Source organism: Vulpes vulpes, chromosome 6 (assembly GCF_048418805.1).
Source record: "Vulpes vulpes isolate BD-2025 chromosome 6, VulVul3, whole genome shotgun sequence".
In the NCBI taxonomy this organism is placed as follows: Eukaryota; Metazoa; Chordata; class Mammalia; order Carnivora; family Canidae; genus Vulpes; species Vulpes vulpes.
In genome coordinates, this window is record NC_132785.1 from 62,134,869 (window position 1) to 62,156,832 (window position 21,964).

Consider the following 21,964-nt stretch of genomic DNA (forward strand, 5'->3'; position numbering starts at 1 on the left):
AATCTGGCTTTTGCTCTGAATTCCATGAGATGACAAGGGAGGGTTTTGAACCCAAAGAAACAAGCATTTTATGTCTTTTTTTTATGTGTGTGTGCGCACACAATGCATATGCATATGTAGTAGATGTGAATGTTGTGCATGTCTACAGGCAGGTAGGTGTTTTCTTCTGGAGAGAGATTCCACAGGCATCTGTGAGGTTTCCTCAAGAAGCTACCCCATCATGTACTCTCCCTGTGAACCTGATGTTCTTTCTCTGTTCTTTCTATCTTGTTCACTCCACCCTCCAGAGAGGCAGAGTGCTGCTGGTCTTGGTTGTTTCCTAAACCTTGGCAGGAGTTTAAATGTGCTGTGTTGGATCAGATAGTCTTCTTTTCTTTAGGACACCATTTGTTTCACTGGACTGGAGATGTGAGTTGGGTCTTGGGACTCCATTCATTTGAGAAGAGATGCTCTCACCCCACTTATTCCCTTTGAAATCCAAAGGGGAACCAGGGAGACATCAGGAGAAAGTGGTCCATTTAGAGTTCTTTGCTCTGAAACCATATGCAGACGTAGCAGTAAGAGGAGAGGGGGCTAATGGGGTGCCTGGGTGGCTCAGTCAGTTAGGCATCTGACTTTGACTCAGGTCATGATCTCAGGGTACTGGGATAGAGCCCCGTGTTAGGCTCCCTGCTCAGTGGGAAGCCTGCTTCTCTCTCTCCCCCACTTGTGTTCAATCTCTCTCAAATAAATATATAAAATCTTAAAGAAAAGAGGAGAGGGGTCTAAAGGAGGAGGAGGAGGAACAGGGCAGTAGGAGTAGTAATATGTCCACATAACCTGACATATCAGGGCAGATGCAAAATTGTTATGAATGAACCTTCTCATTGAATCCCTGCAGCTAGGTCCATCTGTAATTTCACTGACTTTTGAATTCAAATAAGTACTGCATTCTTTGCTCAAAAATGATTTACCTTTGACTTAGGAAATAGATTTCTTGGTATAGGTTTGCTAGGATCCACATGGTAAAAATTATCTGTGAGTGGAATAGCAATTCCCATATTAGATGGAGGCCTGTAATTTACCTGTAAGTGATGAAGCAAAGAAAACATGTAATTCACAACTATTTACTAAGTCTTCAACTTAAAAATCTTTATTTTCCACAAAAGGACTCAAAGCAAATATTTCATTTTTAGTTACAGGCATAAATTTCTCTTCTCCCTGAAGTCCCTACACCTTATTTTTCTGGGATTCCAGCAACCTTAGCCCAAGGAAATATAATTGCTTGGAACTTGAAAATATAGGTGAAAAAAATTCTTAGTATGCAAAATAGCTACCATAATGTAAATGCAAGAAAGTTTCAACACCTTAGAAAAAGTCTTACTGATGTATTTAACAAATAAATCCTCAAATTTGGTTGGTTGCTTTTTTCTTTTTATTTTTTTTATTAATTTTTTATTGGTGTTCAATTTGCCAACATATAGAATAACACCAAGTGCTCATCCCATCAAGTACCCCCCTCAGTGCCAGTCATCCAGTTACCCCCACCCCCGCCCACCTCCCTTTCTACAACCCCTTGTTCATTTCCCAGAGTTAGGAGTCTCTCATGGTCTGTCTCCCTTTCTGATATTTCCCACACATTTCTTCTCCTTTCCCCTTTATTCCCATTCACTATTTTATATATTCCCCAAATGAATGAGACCATACACTGTTTGTCCTTCTCTGATTGACTTACTGCGCTCAGCATAATACCCTCCAGTTCCATCCACGTTGAAAAAAAAGGTGGGTATTTGTCGTTTCGAATGGCTGAGGAATATTCCATTGATACATAGACCACATCTTCTTTATCCATTCATCTTTCGATGGACACCAAGGCTGCTTCCACAGTTTGGCTATTGTGGACATTGCTGCTCTAAACATTGGGGTGCAGGTGTCCTGGCGTTTCACTGCATCTGTATCTTTGGGGTAAATCCCCAGCAGTGCAATTGATGGGTCATAGGACAGATCTATTTTTAACTCTTTGAGGAACCTCCACACAGTTTTCCAGAGTAGCTACACCAGTTCACATTCTCTCCAACAGTGCAGGAGGGTTCCTCTTTCTGCACATCCTCTCCAACATTTGTGATTTCCTGCCTTGTTAAGTTTCCCCATTCTCACTGGTGTGAGGTAGTATCTCATTGTGGTTTTGATTTGTATTTCCCTGACGGCAAGTGATGCAGAGCATTTTCTCATGTGCTTGTTGGCCATGTCCATGTCTTCCTCTGTGAGATTTCCCTTCATGTCTTTTGCCCATTTCATGATTGGATTGTTTCTTTGCTGTTGGGTTTAATAAGTTCTTTATAGATCTTGGATACAAGGCCTTTATCTGATATGTCATTTGCAAATATCTTCTCCCATTCTCTAGGTGGTCTTTTAGTTTTGTCGACTGTTTCTTTTGCTGTGCAAAAGCTTCTTATCTTGATGAAGTCCCAATAGTTCATTTTTGCTTTTGTTTCTCTTGCCTTCATGGATGTATCTTGCAAGAAGTTGCTGTGGCCAAAATCAAAAAGGGTGTTGCCTGTGTTCTCCTCCAGGAGTTTCATGGAATCTTGTCTCACATTTAGATCCTTCATCCATTTGAGTTTATCTTTCTGTATGATGTAAGAGAATGGTCCAGTTTCATTCTTCTGCATGTGGATGTCCAATTCTCCCAGCACCATTTATTCAAGAGACTGTCTTTTTTTCCGGTGGATAGTCTTTCCTGCTGTGTCGAATATTAGTTGACCACAGAGTTGAGGGGCCATTTCTAGGTTCTCTATTCCGTTCCATTGATCTATGTGTCTGTTTTTGGCCAGTACCACACTGTCTTGATGACCACAGCTTTGTAGTACAACCTGAAATCTGGCGTTGTGATGCCCCCAGCTATGGTTTTCTTTATTAAAATTTGCCTGGCTATTCGGGGTCTTCTCTGATTCCACACAAATCTTAAGATGATTTGTTCCAACTCTCTGAAGAAAGTCCATGGTATTTTGATAGGGATTGCATTAAACGTGTAAATTGCCCTGGGTAACATTGACATTTTCACAATATTAATTCTTCCAGTCCATGAGCATGGAATATTTTTCCATCTCTTTGTGTCTTCCTCAATTTTTCAGAAGTGTTCTGTAGTTTTTAGGGTATAGATCCTTTACCTCTTTGGCTAGGTTTATTCCTAGGTATCTTATGCTTTTGGGTGCAATTGTACATGGGATTGACTCCTTAAATTCTCTTTCTTCAGTCTCATTGTTAGTGTATAGAAATGCCACTGACTTCTGGGCATTGATTTTGCATCCTGCCACGCTGCCAAATTGCTGTATGAGTTCTAGCAATCTTGGGGTGGAGGCTTTTAGGTTTTCTATGTAGAGTACCATGTCATCTGCGAAGAGGGAGAGTTTGACTTCTTCTTGGCCAATTTGAATGCCTTTAATGTCTTTTTGTTGCCTGATTGCTAAGGCTAGGACTTCTAGTACTATGTTGAATCACAGGGATGTGATTGGACATCTCTGTCAAGTTCCTGATCTTAGGGGAAAGGCTCCCAGTGTTTCCCATTGAGAATGATATTTGCTGTGGGCTTTTTGTAGTGGCTTTTAAGAAGTGGTTTTTAAGATGCTGAGGAATGTTCCCTCATTCCCTACACTATGAAGAGTTTTGACCAGGAATGGATGCTGTATTTTGTCAAATGTTTTCTCTGCATCTATTGAGAGGATCATATGGTTCTTGGTTTTTATCTTGCTGATATGATGAATCACATTGATTGTTTTACGTGTGTTGAACCAGCCTTGCATCCCGGGGATAATCCCACTTGGTCATGGTGAATAATCTTCTTAATGTATTCCTGGATCCTATTGGCTAGTATCTTGTTGAGAATTTTTGCATCCATGTTCATCAGGGATATTGGTCTATAATTCTCCTTTTTGGTGCGGTCTTTGTCTGGTTTTGGAATTAAGGTGATGCTGTCCTCATAGAATGAGTTTGGAAGTACTCCATCTCTTTCTATCTTTCCAAACAGCTTTAGTAGAGTAGTATGGTTCCTTCTTTAAACGTTTGATAGAATTCCCCAAGGAAGCCATCTGGCCCTGGACTTCTGTGTCTTGGGAGGTTTTTGATGACTGCTTCAATTTCCTCCCTGGTTATTGGCCTGTTCAGGTTTTCTATTTCTTCCTGTTCCAGTTTTGGTAGTTTCTGGTTTTCCAGAAATGCATCCATTTCTTCTAGATTGCCTAATTTATTGGCGTAGAGCTGTTCATAATATGTTTTTAAAATCATTTGTATTTCCTTGGTGTTGGTAGTGATCTCTCCTTTCTCATTCATGATTTCATTAATTTGAGTTTTTTCTCTCTTCTTTTTCATAAGTCTAGCTAATGGTTTGTCTATCTTATTACTTCTCTCAAAGAACCAACTCCTGTTTTTGTTGATCTGTTCTACAGTTCTTCTGGTCTCTATTTCATTGTGTTCTGCTCGAATCTTTATTAACTCTTTTTTCTGCTTGGTGTCGGTTTTATTTGCTGTTCTTTCTCCAGTTCCTTTAGGTGCGAGGTTAGCTTGTGTATTTGGGGTTTTTGCTAATTTTTTGAGGGATGCTGGTATTGCGATGTATTCCCCTCTTAGGACCACTTTTGTTGTATCCTAAAGATTTTTAATGGTTGTATCTTCATTCTCATTAGTTTCCATAATCTTTTTACTTCTTCTCTAATTTCCTGGTTGACCCTTTGATCTTTTAGCAGCATGGTCCTTAACCTCCACGTGTTTGAAATCCTTCCAAATTGTTCTTGTGATTTAGTTCTAATTTCAAAGAATTATGGTCTGAAAATACGCAGGGGACAATCCCAATCTTTTGGTATCCTTTAAGACCTGATTTGTGGCCCAGTATGTGGTCTATTCTAGAGAAAGTTCCATGTAGACTTCAGAAGAATGTGTATTCAGTTGAGTTTGGATGTAAAGTTCTGTAGATATCTGTGAAATCTGTCTGGTCCAGTGTATCATTTAAAGCTCTTGCTTCTTTGGAGATGTTGTGCTTAGAAGATCTGTCGATGGTAGAAGGCACTACATTCAAGTCACCACGTATAAGTGTATTATTATCTAAGTATGTCTTAACATCAGTTATTAATTGATTGAAATACTTGGCAGCTCCCACATTCGGGGTATATGTATTGGTGATTGTTAAGTCTTCTTGTTGGATAGATCCTTTAAGTATGATATATATACTGTCCGTCTTCATCTCTCACTACAGTCTTTGGGATAAACTTTAGTTTATCTGATAAAAGGATGGCTACCCCTGCTTTCTTTTGAGGACCATTTGAATGGTACATGGTTCTCCAATCTTTATTTTCAGGCTGGAGGTGTCCTTATGTCTAAAATGAGTCTCTTGTACACAGCAAATAGATGGGTGTTTCTTTTTTATCCAGTCTGAAATCCTGAGCCTTTTGATGGGGTCACTAGGCCCATTCACATTCAGAGTTACTATTGAAAGATATGAATTTAGTGTCATCATGATACTATTCAGTCCCTTTTTTGTGGATTGTTCCACTGGACTTCCTCTTTCTTTTATGGAGTCCCCCTTAATGTTTCTTGGAGAACTGGTTTGGTGGTCACATATTCTTTCAGTTTCTGCCTATCTTGGAAGCTCTTTATCTCTCCTTCTATTCTGAATGAGAGTCTTGCTGGGTAAAGTATTCTTGGTTGCATGTTCTTCTCATTTAGGATCCTGAATATATCCTGCCAGCCCTCCTGGCCTGCCAGGTCTCTGTGGAGAGGTCTGCTGTTCATCTAATATTTCTCCCCATAAAAGTTAGAGATTTCTTGTCTCTTGCTGCTTTAAGGATCTTCTCTTTATCTTTGGAATTTGCTAGCTTCACTATTATATGTCGAGGTGTTGAGCAGTTTTTATTGATTTTAGGGGGGGCAGGGATCTCTCTATTTCCTGGATCTGAATGCCTGTTTCCCTTCCCAGATTAGGAAAGTTTCAGCTATGATTTGTTCGAATACAGATTCTGGACCTCTGTCCCTTTCGGCGCCCTCGGGAACCCCAATTAAACGTAGATTTTTCTTCCTGAGGCTGTCACTTATTTCCCTTAATCTATCCTCATGATATTTTGTTTGTCTCTTTTTTCCTCAGTTTCCCTATTTTCCATCTACTTGTCTTCTATGTCACTCACTCGTTCTTGTACCTCATTAACCCTCGTCGTTAGGACCTCTAGTTTGGATTGCATCTCATTTAATTGATTTTTAATTTCTGCCTGGTTAGATCTAAATTCTGCAGTCATGAAGTCTCTTGAGTCCATTATGCTTTTTTCTAGAGCCATCAGTGGCTTTATTATTGTGCTTTAATTGGCTTTCTGACATTGAATTGTAATCCAAATTTTTGTAACTCTGTGGGAGAGAGGACTGTTTCTGATTCTTTCTTTTGAGGTGAGGTTTTCCTTCTAGTCATTTTGCTCAGTGCAGAGTGGCCAAAAACAAGTTGTATTGGGAAAAGGAGAAGAGAAAGAAGAAAAGAAAAAAGAAAGAAGAAAAAAGAGAAGAAATGAAAAAAGGGTGGGGAGCAAACAAAACAAAAAACAAGGGGGAGTATCCTCTGATTCTCTTTACTATAAATCTCTCGACTTCCCTTGGAACTTTCCAGTGTTGCTTGGTGAATAACTTGCTTTCTCCCTGTAGTCTAGCTTGTCTTCTGGGGGAGGGGCCTGCTGTGCTGATACTCAGGTGTGAGCACCTGGGGGAGCTGCTCAGCCCCCTGCCTCCTGCAGGGCTCAGTGAAAGTTGTTTAACCTGTTTATCGTGAGGCCACTGTGAAGCTCAGTGAGGGTTGTTTAACCTGTGAGGCCCCGTACCTTTTTTCATTACAGAGAAAATCATAATAATTAGTTAGTTGGCAAAGAATAACAATATATGTTTTTTAAAATGTCACAGATTCTGACAGGGCAGAAATTAAAATTGTAACTACATCAAAATGGAACCAATAGGAGGGAACCGGGACAGGTCAACATAGATAATGTACATAACACAAAATCCCCAAGATTATGCCATCATAATAGAGCATAAAATGATTTTTAAAATGGTGAGACTGAGTTACCAGGAAAAATCCTTATTTCAGGAAGTATTGGCATTTTAGAAATAAGTAATCATCACGTCTTCAAGATGGCAGGGAGATTGAACAATGAACTGGAGTGTTTTGCGCATCTAGGGAAAGAAATGCTAAGATGGGATGGCCAGGCAATTACATAAAAAGTAATGTATCACGGTAACCTTAAAACAATCCATTTAGGGTTCTTACCGGCAAAGTCTTGATCATATTGAAACCCTGACTGTCTTTGTGAATGCCACTAATCCAGTCTTCCAGTGGGATAACTTTACTAGGAATGTGATGCATAGATTTGAGATAACTACAGCTGTTCTTCAACGTTGGCACAATGGTTGTGACAGAGCACTGGGTAGATGCTCCCCAAACAACTAATCCCAATGAGGTTGAACCCTGAAAACATCCAAAGAAAGTAAGGTTATTTAAGGTAACTGTTACAGGCTGAAATGTGTCCACCCAAAATGTATCTGTGGAAGCTCTAACCCCAGGATATCAGAAGGCAGCTATACTCAAAAGTAGGGCCTTTCAAGAGGGGATGAAGTTAAGCTGACACCATCAGGGTGAGCCCTAATTCCATATGATGGCCATCCTTATAACAAGAGGGAATTTGAACCCAGGCTCACGCAGTGCAAGGACTGGGTGAAGATGCAGCAAACTCTGATAAAAAAAAATATATATATATATATATATATATATATATATATATACACACACACACACACACACACACACACAAAAACAAATAAAATAAACTTCCCCAACCCTGACTATAATTAAAAATTTTAAAAAACCTTGCTGTTCTGGGCAGGTAAAGAAAAAAAAAAAAGATGCAGGGAAAGGAGGGCTGCCTGCAAGCCAGGGGGTGAGCCCTCAGGAGAAACCAACCCTGCAGACGCCTCCACAGCTGTGAGATTATAAACTTCTGTTGTTTGACCCACCTTGTGTGTGGTATTTCGTTATGGGGCCCAAGTAGGCTAACAGGGTGACCAACTAAAGACTATACAGAAAGAAACAGAGGGATGCATTCAACCATAAATATCTGTTTGAGAATAAATCATAACAGAAAATCTTTTCTTTTTCCTCCAGGAAGAAATACGTTGCAATCTGACAGATGTGGGCAAACCCTGGAAATGAGAAAAACTTACAGAGAGGCGGGGCAGGACGGCAGAGCACTGGGCCCTCGCCTCACCCGGCCCCGCCAACTCACCTGCAGGACTTTCAGACCATCCTGAGCACCTACAAATTCCACCTGAGATGTAGAGAGAACAGCCGGAAGCTACAGACAGAAGGGTTTTTGCTTCTAAATAGGTAGGAAGGCGGAAAAAATAAAATAAAAAAGAATCAAGTGGGAAAGGGGCCCCTGCGAGGAGCCAGGCTAAGGGCCGGGGAGGGGGGCGGCGGGAGCCTCAGGACGCAGAGCCCGCCCCGGAGACTCGGGAGCTTCAAGACTCCGCCCCGGATTCCTCCCCAGCAGAAAGGCCCTCGGCAGGGACCCCGGGCAGACCCGCAGCGGGGCAGGGGAGCCTCCAGTCTCCCGGGGTCACTAACACAGGAAGTGCCCCCACACCTCGGCCGACCTCGGTCAGGGGCCGGAGCGCAAGTCCAGCGGGGCCCGGGAGATGCCAGTCGGTCCCGCAAGGGCTCCAGGCAAGGGGGCTGCGCCCCGCGGCCAATGGGAGCTGCGACCCGGGAGCGCGATTCCAGCAGCGCAGGCCCGGGAGCCCAAGGCGCCGGGGGACACGGCCCCGATCCCTGCGCTTCCCCGGGGACAGGCGGAGGCTGGGAGGGCACAGGTCAGCGAGGACGCTCCTGCCCCCAGGCGCCCGCCAGCTGTGCAGGTCAGCGCAACCGCACCACCGCAGGAGCACCTAGGCCAGTGCGGACTGGGGGCTACGGGTGGTTACTGCGGGAGCTGACTCCAGGGCTGGAGACCTGGTGGCCTCCAGTGGTAGTCTTCCTCCTGGTGTCACCGAGCGCCTGGGAGGGCTGGGGCCACCAGGGAACAGGGGCCTCACGGGGTCAACAGCTCCCACGGAGCCCAGCACCTGGCAGGGGGCAGGGCAGCTCCCCCAGGTGTACACACCTGAGAATCAGCACAGCAGTCCCTCCCCCAAAAGACCAGTTGGAAGAACCCGGGAAGAGCAAGTTCTCGACCAAGCAGCACTGGAAAGCTCCAGTACCAAGGGAAACAGTAATATAGAACTAGAGGGTCCCCTGCTTTTAAATTTTTTTCCTTCTTCCAGTACAACTCATTTTTATATCAGATTAAAAATTTCCAATATTTTTTTCTCTCTTTCCACCTTAACTACAATATTTTACCACATCTTCACTTTTATTTAAGTTTCTTCCTTTTTGACTTTCATATATCTACAATTACAGGTCCTAGATATATTTTCCCCTTCTGGATTCCCTTCAACATACTCAACTTAATTTGGGGAGATATGCAAGATATGGGTTGTTGTTTTGTGGGTTTTTTTTTCTCTGCCTCATTTTGTTCTACAATGGCAGAATACCTTCTAAAACATGAACAGTATACACCCAGAACCAAGTAAAAAACCGTGCTGGTTCATTCTGTGAGATTATATTCTCTCTTCCTTACCATTCTGCCCCAATATTTTATCTCATTTATGTTTTGGTGGTCAATGTTGGGGCTTTCTACAAGTATGGCTCTTTTATGGGGCTGAGTACCTTCTATACACTCAGAACCAAGAAGATCACCTTCTAGGGCCACTTAGATAGACTACATTCTCCTGCCACTACAACTTTGTCACCACCACCATCTCCCAATCCACCCCCAATAACAAATGTTGGAGAGGATGTGGAGAAAGGGGAATCCTCCTGCACTGTTGGTGGGAATGTGAACTGGTGCAGCCACTCTGGAAAACTGTGTGGAGGTTCCTCAAAGAGTTAAAAATAGACCTGCCCTGCAACCCAGCAATTGCACTACTGGGGATTTATCCCAAAGAAACAGATGCAGTGAAATTCCAGGACACCTGCACCCCAATGTTTATAGTAGCAATGTCCACAATAGCCAAACTATGGAAGAAGCCTCGGTGTCCATGAATGGACAAAGAAGATGTGGTCTTCAATGGAACATAACTCAGCCATTAGAAATACCCACCATTTGCTTCAAGGTGGATGGAACTAGAGGGTATTATGCTGAGTGAAGTAAGTCAATCGGAGAAGGACAATCATTATATGGTCTCATTCATTTGGGGAATATAAATAATAGAGGAATTAAAGGGGAAAGGAGAGAAAATGAGTGATAAATATCAGAGAACATGAGAGACTCCTAACTCTGGGAAATGAACAGGGGGTAGTAGAAGGGGAGGCAGGCGGGGGGACGGGGTGACTGGGTGACGGGCACTGAGGGGGCACTTGACAGGATGAGCACTGGGTGTTATACAATACATTGGCAAATCGAACTCAAATTAAAAAAATATACAGGAAAAAAAGAGGAAAACGTATGAAATAAACCCATTATTTTTATTTTTTTATTCTTTTGCGGGGTATGGAGGGGCAAACAGAGAGAGAAAGTCTCCATCAGACTCCCCACTGAGTGAAGAGCTCTGCTCGGACTTGCTCTCATGACCCTGAGATCCTGAGAAGAGCTGATATTAAGAGTCGGACGCTTAACCAACTACACTGCTCAGGTGCCCCTACAAGTAAACCCCAGTACCGCACCCAACTCACTGATGCTTCCATCCTTCACTGAGGAGCACCTAGACATTTTCTTGGATGATGTAAATAAAATCACTTCTGCATAACATTCCAAAAAGAAGTTATTCACTTGACAATAGATGTATTTCACAAAGGTATGTTTTTAAGAGGAATTCATGCACAATACATGTGATTGAACCTTGAACAATATTAAATATTCAGCAAAATTTGATGAATTCTGTTGGAAATTTTAAAGTGTTTTTGGAATTTTAAAAATGTAGAAATGCTGGGGTACCTGGGTGCATCTGACTCCAGCTCAGGTCGTGATCCCAGGGTCCTGTGCTCAGCAGGGAGTCTGCTTCTCCTTCTCCAGCTCCCTCTGCCCTTCCCCCAATTCATGTTCTTTCTGTGTCTCTCTCAAAACAAATAATTTTTTTCTTAAATGTAGAAATACTAATAACTGTAGTGATGTTGTAGACTCTGATACCTCTGTCCCCATACTCTGTAGCCATTGAAAATGATATGTCTTTAAATTTTTTTACCAAAACACATTGAACCAAAATCTACACAGGGTTCTATTAAAGGAAATATCACTGCGGTGGGAGAGAGGCACAAATTACATGAGAGACAGGGAAGCCAACAAAAGAATCCAAAATGTTGGATATTCTATAATACAACTGATCCAATTTCTACAATTCAATGGCAAGTGAAGAAAATGGACTGGTACCTACAGCGCTTCAGAGAAAATAATCACATACCATGTGAATCTGGTTTGGAACCCAATTCAAACATAATATCAAAATATTTTTTGAGAAAATTGGGAAATTTGATTATGCACTAGATTTTGTAGATACCAAAAAGGTAGTTTAAAAAGTTTTAGGAACAACAATTGCATCATAATGGTTATATGAGAGATAATGCACATATTTTTTAGAGATATATATTGACTTATGGAAGGAATGAAATGACAAGTTTGCTTTCATTCTAAAATACGTCAGACTATAAACCAAAACCCAAAAGGTGGGGCAAGGATGATGAAACAAAAGTAGCAAAGTCTTGACTATCATTTGAGTACTAAGTATACGGAAAATTCTGCTTTGGTCTATATCTGAAAGTCTCCATGATAAAAATAATTTTGGCATTGTAGAAGAATATTTAGTAACTCAAGGATTAAATCATACAGTTAAGTGGAAGGGGCAACATGTTCAAAGTGTATATATAACACTCTCCCAGTTTTAGGAAAAAAAGAAAAGAAAAGTACTGTCAGTTCATAGTGACAGAGCATTTTCCATGTGCCATACATTGTTTTAGGTGCCCTATTTGAATGATCACATTGAATTCTCAGAAACTGCCCACGAGGTAGGTGTTATCATACACATTTTGTGGATTAGGAAACTTAGCCATAGTAAAGGACCTTCCCACACTCACAACAGCACCAGGAGTGAGATCTATACCAGGCAGTCTTGTCCAAAGCTCACTCACTGAGCCGCTGTTCTGTAATGCTGTACGGCTTGGTCATTCTTGAGAGGCAGGATTATGTGAAATTTTCCCTTCCTTCTCTTAATTTACAGTGTAAGTTTTCCATAATTAATAGAGTTTTTTGTAATTAAAGGAAACCTTACTTGACGTAAAGCTTTGCTAGCCCCAGAAATTTTCATTAGGTAACTATCAGTGTCGTCAAAAGAACCTTCAACTTTGACTTCCAACAAATTTGCATTTCCAACAATGACTTTCAGGAGTGGTATTTCAAGTGATCGAACACCTATGGACACAAAGCCATAGGTTAAAACTAAATAATTGTGTGCCAATTATAGTAAAAAAAAAATTCAGAAACTAAAAAAGAAAAAAATTAAAATCATAAAAATTTTATTTATTTTTTATTCCTTTTTTTTGTAGATTTTTTTTATTAGAGTTCAGTTTGCCAACACATAACACCCAGTGCTCATCCCGTCAAGTGCCCCTCTCAGTTCTCATCACCCAGTCACCTCGTTGACCCACCCGCCTCCCCTTCCACTATCCCTTGTTTATTTCCCAGAATTAGGAGTTTCTCATGTTCTGTATCTCTAATTTTTCCCACTCATTTTCTCTCCTTTCCCCTAGGATCTCTTTCACTATTTTTTTTATATTCCCCATATGAGTGACACCATATGATGATTGTCCTTCTCTGATTGACTTATTTCACTCAGCATAATACCCTCCAGTTCCATCCATGTCGAAGCAAGTGGTGGGTATTTGTCCTTTCTGATGGCTATTATCCCATTGTATATATAGACCACATCTTCTTTATCCATTCATCTGTCAATGGACACCGAGGCTTCTTCCACAGTTTGGCTATTGTGGAGATTGCTACTATAAACATTGGGGTGCAAGTGTCCTGGCATTTTACTGCATCTGTATCTTTGGGATAAATCCCCAGTAGTGCAATTGCTGGGTCATAGGGTAGCTCTATTATTAACTCTCTGAGTTAATAGACCCTCCACACAGTTTTCCAGAGTGGCTGCACCAGTTCACATTCCCACGAACAGTGCAGGAGGGTTCCCCTTTCTCCACATCCTCTCCAACATTTGTGATTTCCTGCCTTGTTATTTTTTCCCATTCTCACTGGTGTGAGGTGGTATCTCATTGTGGTTTTGATGTGTATTTCCCTGATTGCAAGTGATGTGGAGCATTTTCTCATGTGCTTGTTTGCCATGTGCATGTCTTCTGTGGTGAAATTTCTGTTCATGTCTTCTGCCCATTTCATGATTAGATTGTTTGTTTCTTTGCTGTTGAGTTTAATAAGTTCTTTATAGATCTTGGTACTAGCCCTTTATCTGATAGGTCATTTGCAAATATCTTCTCCTATTCTGTAGACTGTCTTTTAGTTTTGTTGACTGTTTCTTTTGCTGTGCAGAAGCTTTGTATCTTGATGAAGTCCCAATAGTTGATTTTTTCTTTTGTTTTCTTTGCCTTCCTAGATGTATCTTGCAAGAAGTTGCTGTGGCCAAGTTCAAAAAGGGTGTTGCCTGTGTTCTTCTCTAGGATTTTGATGGATTCTTATCTCATATTTAGATCTTTCATCCATTTTGAGTTTATCTTTGTGTATGGTGTAAGAGAATGGTTTAGTTATGAAAATTTCAAACAATTTCATAATGAGTAGCTAGTCAAGATTCTAGATCATCTGCATGATGTATTATGAAGGCTTCATAATGGCTACAAATATAGTTAGTAATTTATATAGAGTTAACTGATGGTTCTTAGAATAAGTTAGCTTCACAAATATTTTCTCACAGAAATCTCACTCCCTCCATTTGGAAAGGTCACTTGGACAGGAATGATCACACTGAGCTGCATGGCTCAGTTTCAGAAGCCATCAGCCCACCGTTGCCAAGACAAAACTAAGCAGGTAACATGACATGTCATCAGGCCAGTTTCTGCCTGCAGGCCACCTGCTTAGAATCGCTCCACACTGAGAAATTTAATAGAAGAAGAGATTTGACAGACCATGTAGTCTATCTGCCATCATTGCTAATCAGTAAATCGGGGCTGAGAAGGAGAAAATAATTTGCCTGAAGTCTCATCTGTAGCAGTTTCCTTTAAACCAAAGTGACCTGGCCAGTGATTCCTAAACTATCACTGGATATTTCTGTTAAAATGTAGATTCTGATTTACCAGGGTCTGCGGAGAGGGCTGAGGTTGCACATCCCCCACCTCAGCTTTACTGAGGTATAACTGACAAAGAATATTGTATGTATTTAAAGCATATAATGTGATGATTTCATATATATATATATATATATATATATATGTATATATACACGCACACTGTAAAGTGATCACCAAAATTAAATGAACACACTCACCACTTCACAGTTACTTTGTGTGTGTAGTGAGAACATGTAAGATCTATTCTCTTAGCAATTTCCGAGTATACATACGTATACATATACATAGTATATCACCATCATCATTGTAATTATAATTTTGAGGGAAAGAGAATGTAGGGAGAGAGGGGGAGAGGGAGAGAGAAATTTTTAAGCAAGTTCCACACCCAGGACAGAGCCTAATGTGGGTCAGTCTCATGACCCTTGATCTCACAACCCTGAGATCATGACCTGAGCCAAAATCATGGGTCAGATGCTTAGCTGATTGAGCTACCCAAGTGCCCCCAATACAGTATTATTAACTATAGGCCTCAAGCCATATGTTATATCCCCTAGAACTTGTTCATTTTACAAGAAGTTTGTATCCACTGACCAACATGTCCATTTTTTCTACTACCTAACCCCTGGCAGCCAGCATTTATTCTATTTCTATGAGTTGGACTTTTATTTTTTAAAAGATATTTATTTATTTATTTATTTATTTATTTATTTATTTATTTATTTATAATAGACACACAGAGAGGAGAGAGAGAGAGAGAGAGAGGCAGAGACACAGGCAGAGGGAGAAGCAGGCTCCATGCAGGGAGCCCAACGCGGGACTCAATCCCGGGACTCCAGAACCACACCCCAGGCCAAAGACAGGCGCCAAACCATTGAGCCACTCAGGGATCCCGAGTTGGATTTTTAAAACTTAGATTCCACATCTGAATGGGATGATACAGTTCTTGTCTATCTCTATGTGGCTTATTTCACTTAGCAAAATATCCTCCAGTTTCATCTATGTTGCTGTAAATGACAGAATTTCCTTCTTTTTTATGGCTTAATAATAATACATCACACACACAAACACACACACACACACACACACCTGTTTTCTTTATCCATCCATCCATCAACTGACACTTATGTTGTTTCTGTATCTTGGCTATTATAACCTGCAATGAACGTGGGGTGCAGATAGCTCTTTGAGATATTGATTTTTTCTTCTTCAGATATACACCCACAAGTGGGATTGCTGGATCATATGGTAGTTCTATTTTTAATTTTTTGAGGAACTTCCATATTGTTTTCCATAGTGGCTGCCCCAGTTTTCATTTCCACCAACAGTGTACGAAGGTTCTCTTTTTGTCCACATCCTCACCAACGCTTGTCATGTCTTGTCTTTTTGATACTTGTCATTCTAACAGGTTTGAGGTGATATTTCATTGTGGTTTTGATTTGAGTTTTCCTAATGATTTGTGGTGTTGAACCCCTTTTCCTGTATTTGTTGGCCATATGTCTTCTTTGAAAAATGTCTATTCATTTGCCCATTTTTAAATTGCATTATTTGTGGGGTTTTGTTTTTTGTTATTGAGCAGTATGAGTTCCTTATATAGCTTAGATATTAAACCCTTATCAGACATATGGTTTGCAAACATTTTCTCCCACTCCAAAGGCTGTCTTTTCGTTTTGCTGGTTTCCTTTGCTGTGCAGAAGCTTTTTAGTTTGACATAGTCACACTTATTTACTTCTGTTTTTGTTGCCTTTGATTTTTGTGTCACAAACAGAAATGTCAGTGCCAAGACCAAAGTCAAGGACCTTTTCCTCTATGTTTTCTTCTAGGAGTTTTATGGTTTTAGGTCTTATGTTTAAGCCTTTAATCCATTTCATTAATTTTTGTGAGGGTGTAAAATAGGGGTTCACTTTCATGGTTTTGGATGTGATTATCCAAATTCCCCAACACTGTTTATTGAAAAGACTGTCCTTTTCCCACTGTGTGTTCTTGGCTCCCTTGTCAAGGATTAATTAACCATATATGTGTGGGCTCATTTCTGTGGTCTGTGTTTTGCTCCGTTGGGCTATGTGTGTGGTTTTTATGTCAGGACCATAAGGTTTTCATTAATATAGTTTTGTAATATAGTTTGAAGTCAGGGAGTGTGATACCTCCAGTTTTGTTCTTTCTAAAGACTGCTTTAGCTACTCAGGGTCTTTAATGTGATATAGAACATTAGCAGAATGAAGAGCAAAAATCATTGATCATCTCAACAGATACATAAAAAGCATTCAACATCATTCAATGTCCATTCATGATAAAAACCTCTTGACAAATTAGATATAGAAGGAATGTATCTCACTACAATAAATACCACATATGACAAGGCCATAGCTAACACCATATTCATATTCATCATACTTGTCATACTCAAAGCTTAAAACTTTGCCTCTAAGATCAGGAACAAGACAAGGATGCACTGCTCTCACTACTTCTCTTCAACATGGTACTGGAAGTCCTACCCAGAATGATTAGGCAAGAAAAAGAAATGAAAAGAATCCAAATCAGAAAGGAAGTAGTAAAATTGCCTCTGTTTGTAGATGGCAGGATCTTATATAGAGAGAAGTAAAGTTGTACAATACAAAGTCAAAATACAAATATCAGTTGTGTTTCTATACACTGACAATGAACTATCCAAAAGAGAAATTAAGAAAATGGTCCCATTTACAATAGCATTGTAAAGAATACAATACGTAGGAATAAATTTAACAGAGGGTAAAAGACCTGTACATGAGACATCAGTGAAAGAAATTTAAGAAGACACAAATAAATGGAAAGATAACCCTGTGTTCATAAATTGCAAGAATTAGTATTGTTTAAATATTCACACCTAAAGTGACCTACAGACTCAATGTAATATCCATATCAATATTCCAATAGGGTTTTTTTTACAGACTTAGAAAATCACCTCTAAAATTTGTGTGGAACTACAAAAGACTCTGCACTTCTAACAAGCAGCCAGTTGCTGCTGATGTGGGTGGTCTAGGTACCCACACTTTGAGTAGCATGCACTGGGCTTTTCTTTACAAAGAGGCAATTGAGTTGATTTGCTGGTTACTATTTGCTTCCATCAAACTTAATGAGTGGAACTGTTCCATCCAACAATGAATTTGGTATATTTTAAAGCTAAAATACTTATAACACTGTGGAATTTGTTCACAACAGAATATAAAGGGAAAAAAAAGAACAGAGATTTAAAAATCCAGAATGGTCAAAATTACAGGTCAATTGTTTACTGTATTCTGAAACCAGTTAAGACAGGACACACTCTTCAAGAAGTGATGTTGGAACAATTAGCTGACCACCTACAATATATCAAAACAAAATCTAGATAAACTAAAGACCTGGATGGAAAGTTAAAACTATAAAATTAAAACTCTAAAATTACTTGAAGGAAATATGGACAATTAGTCACATAACCAATGAGAAAAGATTCTAAGGGTTTCAAGAGGAAATGTTTAACAGTATTTAAGTCTAAAATATTGATTGAAACAGAAAGAAATGTCCTCTAATTTTTTTTTGTAATTTTCATTTGTACAAGTCATATTTGGTTCTGTTTTTCACATGAGGCCTTCTTAAAAGTCCTTAAAAGTCCTTTCATTATGGTTCATATATCTTCATTTGAGATTTCTACATATACTTGTTTTATAGTGTCTTTCTGATTTTTCCATTATCTCAAGTCCTTGGAAATTAAAGATTGAGTTCATGGCATACCTGGGTGGCTCAGTCAGTTAAGCAGCTGGCTCTTGATCTCAGGTCTTAATCTCAGAGTCATGAGTTCAAGCCCTGTGTTGGGCTCCATGCTGAGTGTGGAGCCTACTTAAAAAATAAATAAATAAAATAAAATAAAAATAGAGATCAAGTTCTTGGAGAAAGAGAGCCTGTGGACTCTTTCTTATGTTAGGTCATTTTTTTACATAGTTTTAAAATGTTTTTCTCAATTCATGTTCAAAGGAGATCAGTTTTTCCATGGAAATCTATGTTCCCTGGATTATGGAAGTATTCCTACCAAGGGTTTTATGCTTGCCTAGACTGGGGCCCAAGTGCTATAATTATTTCTCAGCTTGGGATTCCAACAACTGGTTTGTGGTCTCTTGTGGTAATATAGTCTTGGAACTTGGGGGTTTTACCAGAGATCCTTTTTTTTCCACTTTGAGTCTCATGGAGATGATAATCCCCTGAGCTCCCTCTTTGGGTTGGTGGGTAGAGTTTCCATGATCCCCCTTTTCATGATTTAAACTTCTAGCTTTACTTAATATCTTGATTCCAGCCTCCTACCACAAAGTCTATTCTGTTATGCTTGGGCATTAGACTCCATTCTTCTGCCTCTATGGCCCATACCTGGGATTCACATCCTCAGGGAGCAACTAAGTAGCTCATTTCTTTGACTTTGAATTCCCCGTTCATTTTTGGTGACAGTATTTTCTTCTCTTTCCCTCCCTTCCCTTCATCTTCCCTTCCTCTCTTTCTAGCTCAGATATTTACAAAAATTTTTGTTTTATTTTATTTTTCCGGTATGCTGTTTCTCCATCATTTTAATAAGTTTCGTATTACTTTTGCAATGAATAAATGCCATGGAAAAATGAGGAAAATAGAACATTACTCAAAAGCCATTTTTTGGCTTAAAATAAATACCTGAAATAACTATGACAATACTGAAGTAACTAAATGGTTTTCTTTTCAGAGGACAGCAAAAATCTAAACTAAAATGCTGTATAACCTTAGGCTGGTAACTTACCCTTATTTTTTTCTCATTTGTAAATGAGGATTAAAATCTCACCTTTAAGAGTTGTTGTAAGCTTGTTTTTGGCCACTCTGCACTGAGCAAAATGAAAGAAGGAAAACCTCACCTCAAAAAAAAGAATGAGAAACAGCCCTCTCTCCCACAGAGTTACAAAATATGGATTACAATTCAATGTCAGAAAGCCAATTCAGAAGCACTATTTTACAGCTACTGGTGGCTCTAGAAAAAACCATAAAAGACTCAAGAGACTTCATGACTGCAGAATTTAGATCCAATCAGGCAGAAATTAAAAATCAATTAAATGAGATGCAATCCAAGCTAGAAGTCCTAATGACGAGGGTTAACAAGGTGGAAGAACGAGTGAGTGACATAGAAGACAAGTTGATGGCAAAGAGGGAAACTGAGGAAAAAAGAGACAAGCAATTAAAAGATCATGAGGATAGATTAACGGAAATAAACGACAGCCTGAGGAAGAAAAACCTACATTTAATTGGGGTTCCCTAGGGCGCCAAAAGGGCCAGAGGGCCAGAATATGTATTTGAACAAATCCTAGCTGAAAACTTACCTAATCTGGGAAGGGAAAGAGGCATTCAGATCCAGGAAATAGAGAGATCCCCCCCTAAAATCAACAAAAACCGTTCAACACCTCGACATTTAATAGTGAAGCTTGCAAATTCCAAAGATAAGGAGAAGATCCTTAAAGCAGCAAGAGAAAAAAAGTCCCTGACTTTTATGGGGAGGAATATTAGGGTAACAGCAGACCTCTCCACAGAGACCTGGCAGGCCAGAAAGGGCTGGCAGGATATAGTCAGGGTCCTAAATGAAAAGAACATGCAACCAAGAATACTTTATCCAGCAAGGCTTTCATTCAAAATGGAAGGAGAGATAAAGAGCTTCCAAGACAGGCAGGAACTGAAAGAATATGTAACCTCCAAACCAGCTCTGCAAGAAATATTAAGGGGGACTCTTAAAATTCCCCTTTAAGAAGAAGTTCAGTGGAACAATCCACAAAAACAAGGACTGAATAGATATGATGACACTAAACTCATATCTATCAATAGTAACTCTGAACGTGAACGGGCTTAATGACCCCATCAAAAGGCGCAGGGTTTCAGACTGGATAAAAAAGCAGGACCCATCTATTTGCTCTCTACAAGAGACTCATTTTAGACAGAAGGACACCTACAACCTGAAAATAAAAGGTTGGAGAGCCATTTACCATTCAAATGGTCCTCAAAAGAAAGCAGGGGTTGCCATCCTTATATCAGATAAATTGAAATTTACCCCAAAGACTATAGTGAGAGATGAAGAGGGACACTATCTCATACTCAAAGGATCTCTCCAACAAGAGGACTTAACAATCCTCAATATATATGCCCCGAATGTGGGACCTGCCAAATATTTAAACCAATTAATAACCAAACTGAAGAAATACTTTGATAATAATACATTATACTTGGTGACTTCAATCTAGCTCTTTCTACCCTCGATAGGTCTTCTAAGCACAACATATCCAAAGAAATGAGAGCTTTAAATGATACACTGGACCAGATGGATTTGACAGATATCTACAGAACTTTACATCCAAACTCAACTGAATACACATTCTTCTCAAGTGCACATGGAACTTTCTCCAGAATAGACCACATACTGGGTTACAAATCGGGTCTGAACCAATACCAAAAGATCGGGATAGTCCCCTGTATATTCTCAGACCATAATGCCTTGAAATTAGAACTTAATCACAACAAGAAGTTTGGAAGGACCACAAACACGTGGAGGTTAAGGACCATCCTGCTAAAAGATGAAAAGGTCAACCAGGAAATTAAGGAAGAATTAAAAAGATTCATGGAAACTAATGAGAATGAAGATACAACCGTTCAAAATCTTTGGGATGCGGCAAAAGCAGTCCTGAGGGGGAAATACATCGCAATACAAGCATCCATTCAAAAACTGGAAAGATCTCAAATTCAAAAGCTCACCTGACACATAAAGGAACTAGAGAAAAAGCAACAAATAGACCCCACCCCCAGCAGAAGAAGACAGTTAATTAAAATTCGAGCAGAACTCAATGATATCGAGACCAAAAGAACTGTGGAACAGATCAACAGAACCAGGAGTTGGTTCTTTGAAAGAATTAATAAGATAGATAAACCATTAGCCAACCTTATTAAAAAGAAGAGAGAGAAGACTCAAATTAATAAAATCATGAATGAGAAAGGAGAGATCACTACCAACACCAAGGAAATACAAACGATTTTAAAAACATATTATGAACAGCTCTACGCCAATAAATTAGGAAATCTAGAAGAAATGGACGCATTCCTGGAAAGCCACAAACTACCAAAACTGGAGCAGGAAGAAATAGAAAACCTGAACAGGCCAATAACCACGGAGGATATTGAAGCAGTCATCAAAAACCTCCCAAGACACAAGAGTCCAGGGCCAGATGGCTTCCCAGGGGAATTCTATCAAACGTTTAAAGAAGAAATCATACCTATTCTACTAAAGCTGTTTGGAAAGATAGAAAGAGATGGAGTACTTCCAAATTCGTTCTATGAGGCCAGCATCACCTTAGTTCCGAAACCAGACAAAGACCCCACCAAAAAGGAGAATTACAGACCAATATCCCTGATGAACATGGACGCAAAAATTCTCAACAAGATACTAGCCAATAGGATCCAACGACACATTAAGAAAATTATTCACCATGACCAAGTAGGGTTTATCCCCGGGACACAAGGCTGGTTCAACACTCGTAAAACCATCAATGTGATTCATCATATCAGCAAGAGAAAAACCAAGAACCA

At 39.8% G+C, this 21,964-nt stretch overlaps 1 protein-coding gene across 1 annotated transcript in view; it reads right to left on the reverse strand.

Annotated features, from left to right (window-relative positions):
- The window catches only part of CATSPERB (cation channel sperm associated auxiliary subunit beta), a 140,731-nt gene that overhangs the window by 15,737 nt on the left and 103,030 nt on the right, over positions 1-21,964 (reverse strand). The window contains exons 19-21 of the mRNA XM_025985613.1: positions 12,358-12,497; positions 7,271-7,468; positions 954-1,064 (exon numbers count right to left, since the gene is read on the reverse strand). Of these exons, the coding sequence (XP_025841398.1) occupies positions 954-1,064; positions 7,271-7,468; positions 12,358-12,497 (449 nt within the window). The remainder of the gene's footprint in view (positions 1-953; positions 1,065-7,270; positions 7,469-12,357; positions 12,498-21,964) is intronic.